The 9,372-nt window shown below is 36.6% G+C and overlaps 1 protein-coding gene across 1 annotated transcript in view; it reads left to right on the top strand.

The window, feature by feature from the left end:
• Nucleotides 1–9,372, top strand: part of Senp7 (SUMO1/sentrin specific peptidase 7) — a 95,460-nt gene that overhangs the window by 67,410 nt on the left and 18,678 nt on the right. Inside the window, exons 10-11 of the mRNA XM_013024097.1 lie at nucleotides 5,930–6,109; nucleotides 7,975–8,216. Of these exons, the coding sequence (XP_012879551.1) occupies nucleotides 5,930–6,109; nucleotides 7,975–8,216 (422 nt within the window). The remainder of the gene's footprint in view (nucleotides 1–5,929; nucleotides 6,110–7,974; nucleotides 8,217–9,372) is intronic.

The raw sequence follows: 9,372 nt of genomic DNA, 5'->3' as shown, positions 1-9,372 counted from the left end.
CACTTGAGCCACAGTGCCGCTTCGGGCTTTTTTTCTTTTTGCTTATATGGTGCTGAGGAATCGAACCCAGGGCCTCAGGCATGCAAGGCAAGCGCTCTACCACTGAGCCACCTTCCCAGCCCCTCAGGTATCTTTTTTATTTTTTATTTTTGCCAGTCCTGCAGCTTAAATGCAGGGCCTAGGCCCTGTCCCTGAGCCTCTTTATGCTTAAGGCTAGCACTCAACAACTTGAGCCACAGCACCACTTTTGGCTTTTTCTGTTTATGTTGTACTAAGGAATCAAACCCAGGGCTTCATGTGTGCTAGGCAAGCACTTTACCACTAAGCTACATTCCTAGCCTGTTCAGGTATCTTTTATGGACCTTTAAATGTGTGGCCAAAAGTGGTAGAGTCATATGGTAGTACTGATTTTTGTTTTGTTTTTTTTGAGGGCTCCTTTCCTCTCTGTACCGTGCTCTGTATCCTCTTCAGCATTTGTTCTTTTCCTTTCTTTTTATTTGTGTCAGTTGTGAGGCTTGAACTCTGGGCCTGATGCTTCCCTGACCTTTTTCACTCAAGGCTCATGCTCTAGACACTAGGAGCCACGGCTCCACTTCCTTGTTGTTTTCTTGATGAAGCCATTCTGACCTAGGGGAATTGGAATATCAATGTTTGGATTTTCATTTCCTTGAATATTCCTTGAATATTTCATATGTTTATTATTCATTTGTAAGTTTTCTTCTGAAAGCTGTTAATTTTCCCATTTATTGATTGAATTATTCTTTTGGTATTTGGTATTTTGAACTTTTTATATGTTCTGGGTATTAATCCCTTGTCATATCATTAGCCTGTAAAGATTTTCTCCTATTCTGTAGGGTTTTTTTTACCCAGAAAATTGTTTTCTTTTATATACAGAAGATTTTTAGTTCAATCCCATTTGTGAATTCTTTTTATCCTTGAGTTATTGGCATTCTGTTCAGAAAGTCCTCAATATGCCTATACTTTGAAGTGCTTTTGGTATAGTTTTTACAACTTAAAAGATTTCAGGTATAGGGCTGGGAAGGTGGCTCAGTGTTAGAGCGCTTGCCTTGCATGCCCGAGGCCCTGGGTTCAATTCCTCAGCACCACATAAGCAAAAAATTAAAAGCTGGAAGTGGTGCTGTGGCTCAAGTGGTAGAGCGCTAGCCTTGAGCTGAAAAGCTGAGGGACAGCGCCCAGGCGCAGAGTTCAGGCCCCACGACGGGACCCCCCCCCCATAAAAAAAAGATTTCAGGTATAAAATGATGATAATTGAAATGATCTCCACAAAGTGGAAGCAAGAGGGTTTTTGTCCGTCCTTCCCCCCGTCCTTCCTTTCCTTCCCTTCCCTCCCTCCCTCTCCCACCTCCCTCCCTCCCCCCTTCTTTCTTCCTTCCTTCCTTCCGAATTTTCTTTCCTTCCTTCCTTCTTTTTCCTTCCTTCCTTCCTTCCCTCTTTCTGTATTGTTTGCACTTATTTCTTTTGTCTTTCAATTTTTTTTCTCCTCTGGTTTATTCCCATGGTCACTGTTTCTGATTTTGGTATTCTTTGTGTTATATAAGTTTATCTGATTTGGGGAAGGTAAGGGTATCACAGAAACAGTGGGACAAAAGGTGAACTCATGCAACAGAGACACTCACAGGACACTATGTTGGAAATGAACTTTACAACTGGGAGGAGGGGAGGCAAGGGGGAGGGAAAGTGGGAGAAAATGAGGGAGGAGGTAACACTGTTCAAAAAAATGTCTTTATTACCTTACATAACTGTAACCCCTTGGTGCATCAACTTTACAATTAAAAAATTTTTTTATAAAAGGATTTCAGGTCTTACATTAAGGTCTTTGATTCACCTTGAATTAATTTTGGTCAAGGATGAGAGAGAGGAATGTAGTCCTAGTTTTCAAGATATGGGTATCCAAGTTCTAGCATCATTTGTCGAGAAGGCTCTTTTCTTTCTTTTTTAAAATATATCTTTATTGTAAAGGTGATGAACAGGGGTTACAGTTATATAAGTAAGGTAATGAGTACATTTCTTTCTAAACACTGTTACCCCCTCCCTCATTTTCTCCCATTTACCCTTCTCTACTCCCCTCCTTCCCCAAGTTGTATTGTTCATTTCCAGCATAGTGTCAAGTGAATATCATTGTTATATTAGTTCATCCTTTGTCCTGCTGTTTCTGTGATTGCCTTTCCAGAAGGCTCTTTTCTTCAACATACTTTTTTGATGGCGGTTAGCTGCATGGCTACATTTCTGGGTTTTCTATCTGGTTTTACATGTTATGCAATGCTATTTTTGTTATGATGGCTTTGTAGTATAATTTTATACCATTTCTTATCTGGGTAAAGTGGACTGGACAACATATCTTCAACTTAAAGAGACTCAGACCATATTTTTATTCTCTCTCCAACTTAAACTTTTCCAAATAAAAAATGGCAAAAATAAGAACATAGAGAATTATCTCCTTAGAGACAGATTATAAAAAAGAATGAAGAATAAAAATATACACACAAATAGCACTTTAGAAATGAAAATTAACCTTCTATTTTAAGTTGAAGATATGATCAAAGTAACTTTTAATTGGATTCCTCAGATACCCCATGCTCAGAATAAAAAATTCTGATGAGAAAGTGGTGCTGTGGCTCAAGGACAGCGCCCAAGCCAGAGTTCAAGCCCCACGACTGACCCTCCCCCCCAAAAAAATTCTGATGATAGTCTAATAATTAGATTATAATGTTAATCTGATAATTAAATTACCATATAGCTAGCAAGAATATATGAAGCTGAAAAATAATAAATTGAAGTTCTTAGTACAAAATGGTAATGAATTATTATATATTAAGTTATATTATTATATTTCAAATTATTATATTTAGATAAAAGCAAAGATATGTGACTTCAAAAGAAAATAATTTCAGAAAAGATAGTGTCTATAATCTATAGTTTAAAACCTAAATAGTAGAGAGAGCTACTTTTCAAATTCTTATACAGATATAAAAATTGATATTTTAGTTCTTTATAATTATTATTTGTACACTGCCTTAAATAGGTTTCTTATATTTTTCTAACCAATATGGTTTTAAAAAGACAGTTTTAATTACAAAGTGTAATTACATTAAAATATAGTGATAAGGCCTGATATTTCTTAAAGAAGAAAATGCTGGATTTCTTTCTCAAATATTGTCTGTGCTGTTTATTCATTTGCAAAACCTTTTTAAAACAAGGCATTAAAAAGACAAAATCCAAATAAGGCATTTCAAAGATATTTGTGGCCAGGTTCCAGTGGCTCATACTTATAATCTAGCTACTGGAGTAGCTGAGATCTAAGATCAAGGTTCATAGCCATCCAAGGCAGAGAAGTCTATGAAACTCTTATCTCCAAGTAACAAGTAAAAAGCTGGACATGGAGCTGTGGCTCAACCAGTAAAGCATTAGCCTTGAGCTTAGGTCCTGAATTTAAGCCCCCAAACTGATAGATATACACACAAATGATATTTGTGGATGGGAACCAATAGGTATGAATACTTATTCTTTTTCCATGCAACTCGAGTGATTAATTCATTTATCCATATTTATATTTACTATTAATTATGTTGGGCTGTTTGTAACAATTGCTCAAGAAATGCATTTCTTTATATTGAAGAAATCCAAAGAACTATTTTTCCTTATATAGAAGAAATCCAGAGATAGACTGAACTAGTGCTGTGTTTCCTTGGTCATTGGAGGTCCAGATTCTTTTTGTTGTTGTTGTTGTTGTTGTTATTGTTGGTTTTGGGGCTTAAACTCAGGGCATGGCTGCTGTCCCTGAGCTTTTTTGCTTAAGGCTAGCGCTTACCACTTGGAGCCACAGCTTCATTTCCCGTTTTCTGGTGGTTAATTGGAGATAAGGGTCTCTAGGACTTTTCTGCCCTGGTTGGCCTCCAGTAGCTAGGATTATAGGCGTGACCCACCAGCTCCCAACTTCTAGATTCTTTTAATATTTTCTTATTCTTGGCATTTGACTTTGATTCTCAAAACTGGCAAATAGGGCTATTTATACTCCATCATCATGTTAATGTTCCTCCAGATAGAAGGTAGGAGAAAGGGACATAGATAGCTAGTGCAATCTATCTCTCACCCTTTAAAAGGGAATTCTTGGATGCACTGGTTACCTGACCCCTTCTACTTATTAGCTTACTCGATTGAATGGGCACATACCTCTTGGCAAAGAAAACTAGGAAACAAATTTTTTTTTCTAAACTAGCTATCTTGCTCCCTAAATTAGGGTTCTTTTACTAAGCAAGAAGGATAGAAAAGTCGGTATATAGTTGTGAGCTGCATAAAGAAAAAATGATGAGCAATTTTTTTGAGGGTTTTTCACCCAGTTTTCTTTTAATCTGTTACCAGTTTTACTGTCAGTTTTTAGAATGGAGAAGTTACAACGTGAAGAATAAAATAGTGGTCTTGGAACATAAAGATAACTGGTTAATCAAGTATTTGAATGCTCACTATAAAATCATTTTCAAACTTTAATGTTCACAATTAGTCACCTGACAAGGATCTGTTAAACTGGAATCTATGGAAGGCCTGATGCTAAACTCCCAAGTAATACCAGTGTTGCTGGCTGAGGACTACATTGAGTGGCAAGGTGTCAAGAGATAAAGCATGGAGAAGTACTAATTGAGAGTACTATTTCAGATGAGCACTCACCTTGGTTATACTTAACTGATGGTTGCTTTTCTGGTAGAATTGCTGTTTTCTTAAAGTTGGGCTAAATTTCCTTTAGGATTTACTGTTTTTCCTTGTTTTGTTTTGCTTTTAGTATTGGTGTTTGAACTCAGGGTCTCATGATTATTACCTTTTTTTTTTTTGGCAATATCAGAATTTGAACTGAGGACCTTACAGTTGGCTGGCAGTCTACCACTTAGCCATAATATCTTCAGCCTGCTTTTTTTGTTGGCCTTTTTTCTTTTTCCTTTTTTTCTGGGTTTTTAGAGATAGAATCTCGCAGACTTTTTCTGCCCACAGGGCCTTCTAACTGCAATCCTCTGTATTTATCTTCCTTAATAACTAGGATAACAGGTATGAGCCACCAGAACTTGATCTTCAGGTTTTCTTTAAACAAGTATTATATGGATATTTGAATTAAAAGAAAACCTTAAGAGATTTCTTTCGTTCAGGAAGGAATCAAAAGCATAATTCAGTGTAGTTATTTAGACCCATCAGAATCTCCTATTATTCATGAGACTCTTGTTAGAGGTTTGTCTATATAGGGAAATAAAAATACTTTTAGAGGAGAAATATAGTCAGAAATTGGTCTAAGATAGTATTTGGAGTCTTAATTAAAATACTATTGAGACTTGAGCATGTTTGTCAATGTTGGATTGCTTGTCAGCATATGTAGGCTCTGTCAAATACTGACCAAGATAGGAAAGATAAAAATGTAAAACAAGTTTAAGATAATCTGAGTTTCAACAGTGATATTTATCCTCCTTTTTGCTAATGATATAATTCTTAGTGAGACATATTAGTACATAAAATTTTCTCTCTCCCTACATCTTTGGTGGAGTAGGGTTTAAATTCAGGTCCTTATGCTTACTAGGCAGATGTTCTCCTAGTTGAGCTATTCCCCAAGTCCCTGTATAATGCTTTGTAAATTTAGCCTTAAATTTCAGTTTTCTATACATAACTGAAATCATATAATGTGAGAAACCAAATGGCTGTATTTTATTATCAGTTAATAATTCTTCAACACTTCCTAATTTCGAATGTATTTTTATTTTGGCAATACTGCTTGAGATATTTCAACTAAGTTTAATGAAGGATACTAGAAACATGATTCTAAAAACTTTATGTATTTATCTTTTAGAAAAATTTATTAAGAACTGTCATATATACATATGTGCTATCTTCCTAAATAGATTAACTTTTATATTATTACCTTTATTTGTTTCAGTGTCCCTGAATGAGGTTTCATTGGTAGTAGACACCACACATTTGAAGAGGTTTGGATTGTGGAAAAGTAAGGATGAAGATTACAGTAAAAGGAGTCATGCTATCCTTTTCCTCTGGGTTTCTTCAAGTTATCTTCAAGAAATTCAGACCCAGTTAGAGAACTCTCTATTAAGCCAGCAGTGTGAGTAGAAAATAACTAAATATCAGGATGACCTTAGAGGTCTTATGAAATGTTTTAAAAATTAAGTCATAAAATAAGTGTTCTAAAAATAATTTCAAAAATATAATTATTAAATTTTATTGAATAAAAATAATTTTATCCCATAGTATTATATAAGATAATTATTTTATTTATTGATATGATTTCTCCTGGTAACTTTATTTAGGTTAATGAAGTTATCTTATAAAATGAAAAGAATACTTTAAAAAACATGAAAAATTGTTTACCTTAAAAACAAAAATTTTCTGTGCTTTTGGAAAAAGAGCTATCATTTAGTTATTTATTTATTTTTTTTAGTCCGGTCGTGGGGCCTGAACTCTGGGCCTGGGCGCTGTCCCTCAGCTCTTCAGCTCAAGGCTAGTGCTCTACCACTTGAGCCACAGTGCCACTTCCGGCTTTTTTTCTTTTTGCTTATGTGGTGCTGAGGAATCGAACCCAGGGCCTTGAGCATGCAAGGCAAGCGCTCTACCACTGAGCCACCTTCCCAGCCCAATCATTTAGTTATTTACTTACTTTTCTCATGAGATTTTTTGGCATTGTTTCTAATAGATTGTGACATTTAACTAGTGACAAAGTTAAATAAAAGATACTTACCTTCAACATTTTCTTAATTTTTGGAAAAAAAAATATCAGTTTCCTTCATAGTTAGTCTGTATATAGGCATCATGAGTTTTTTCTAAAATTTGTTTAGTCTTCAACTCATTATGAAGTTGAAAATAGAATTGGTTTAGAATTAAGTCAGATTACTAAAATTTTGTTTTTATCTTTTGATTTTTTTTTTTTTGTGTGTGTGTGTCTGGTCTTGGGGCCTGAACTCTGGGCCTGGGCGCTGTCCCTCAGCTCTTCAGCTCAAGGCTAAGTACCACTTGAGCCACAGCGCCACTTCCGGGTTTTTTTCTTTTTGCTTATGTGGTGCTGAGGAATCAAACCCAGGGCCTCATGCATGCAAGGCAAGCACTCTACCACTGAGCCACCTTCCCAGTCCCTTATCTTTTGATTTCTTTGCCTTCTTTCCACCTACTTTCTTGTACATTGTAGATTTACATAGTAAGCTAAATTTTATGCTTTTTTTTTTGGTCAGTTGTGGGGCTTGAACTGTGGGCTTGGGTGCTGTCCCTGTGCTCTTCAGCTCAAGGAGAGTACTCTACACTTAAGACACAGCCACTTCCAGTTTTCTAGAGGTTTATTGGAGATAAGAGTCTCACAGGCTTTCCTGCCCGGGCTGGTTTTGAACCGTGACCCTCAGGTCTCAGCCTCCTGAGTAGCTAGGATTACAGGCCACTGGCGTCCAGCATTTTATACTTCTAAAATTACTCATTTTCCTGATCTAATTACTCTGGCAAGAAAATTCAAGATAAAGTAACAAGAAGTTGTAGGTAATATGAAGAAATATATAATAAGTTCAAGATAAGGAAGTGTCTTTTGAGACTATTGTTGTTGTTAATGGTTTATGAAAAAGTGAAGGTGTTTAATTAGAATATCTTGCTTGGTTGATGGATAAATCTCTAGAGGAGGCTAGTGAAAAGTAATTGCTTAATTATCATTTATTCATCAACAAATGTTTGTTAGCACTAGTAGGAATGGGAATTCTATCAGTATAATTGCAGAGTTTCCATTCTAGTTAACTAGAACAGGAGTCAAACTTAGTTTTGGTTCTAGGTTACTAATAGTTACCTATTTTGGGATTCTAATTTGCCTGGGTTATCCCTTCACATACAGAATGCTTCATTGAGTTTTGTATTATTCTTACTGGTATTACATTATGTTAATTATAATCCCATTGAAAAATAATAGTAGTGATAAAATTGTTTTTATTTCTTTCATAGCAAAATCCAGTGAATTCATTTTCCTTGAGCTAAACACTCCCATTTCACAAAAAGAAGAGCTGAAATTGAAAGACATTATGATGGAAATAAGTACAACCAACGGAGAATTAGAGCTTTCTTATCCATTGTCTTGGGTGCAGGCATTTCCTTTGTTTCAGAACCTTTCTTCAAAAGAGAGTTCCTTTATTCATTACTACTTTGCTTCAGCTGCTGAGGAAATGAAGATGGTACCATTATCTCAGGTTAGCATATGTTTAATCTGATTGACAGGAGTAGAGAAGTAAAATTTCTTTCGTTGATATTACGCTGATTTCAAAATGTTATTTTAGTCAGTCCTGGTGCTTGAACAGTGGGCCCACCTACTGTCCCTGAGATTCTTTTTCTCAAGGCTAGAACTCTATCACTTGAACCGCAGTACCAGCTTCCAGCTTTTTCAGAGTATTTTATTAGAGCACTGTATTTGATATTGGTGTAATCTGTGGAGGGGAAGGGAAAAAACAAATCGTTTAAATAGGGATACAGGTGGACCCATTGCAACAATGAGATGTACAAGTTGTTATGTTGAAAAATGCACTTTACAACTTTCGCCAGGGAAGGAGGGGTGGGGGAGGGGGGAGATGGGAAGGGGAAACAAAGGAGGAGGCAACAATTCTTGATAAGAAATGTACTCATTACCTTGTCCAAGTAATTGTAACCCCTCTGTATTGTAGTTTCATAATTAAAAAAGAGTCTCATGGGCTGGGAAGGTGGCTTAGTGATAGAGTACCACATAAACAGGAACAAAAAAGGCATAGGTGGCACTTTGGCTCAAGAGCATTTGCCTTGAGCACAGAGGCTCAAGGACAGTGCCCAGGCCCAGAGTTCAAGCCCCGCAACCAACCAAAAAAAAAGAGTCTCATGGACTTTCCTGTCTGGGTTGGCTTTGAACTGTGATCCTCAGATCTTATCCTCAGATTACAGGCATGAGCCACTGGCGCCAGGCATAAAAATATTTTCTTAAGCTAATTTTTAATGAGTTTTAAAATTTTTTTATTTCTTTTATTTATTCTTTGCTTATGTGGTACCAAGGAATCTAACCCAGGACCTCATGCATGCTAGGCAAGCATTCTACCAACTAAGCCACATTCCTAACCCCCAAAATGTTGTTTTATCAAAAGAACAAAATCTCATAGAATTATCAATGCCAAAGCTGGAAAGTTTGGCTAACAAAATCTAAATGAGAGGGGCTGGGAAGGTGGCTCAGTGGTAGAGCGCTTACCTTGCATGCCTGAGGCCCTGAGTTCGATTCCTCAGCACCATAAAGCAAAAAGAAAAAAGCCGGAAGTGGTGCTGTGGCTCAAGTGGTAGAGTGCTAGCCTTGAGCTGAAGAGCTGAGGGACAGCGCCCAGGCCCAAAGTT

This window comes from Dipodomys ordii, unplaced genomic scaffold, assembly GCF_000151885.1.
Source record: "Dipodomys ordii isolate 6190 unplaced genomic scaffold, Dord_2.0 Scaffold73, whole genome shotgun sequence".
In the NCBI taxonomy this organism is placed as follows: domain Eukaryota; kingdom Metazoa; phylum Chordata; class Mammalia; order Rodentia; family Heteromyidae; genus Dipodomys; species Dipodomys ordii.
This window is presented reverse-complemented; position numbering and strand designations above follow the sequence as displayed.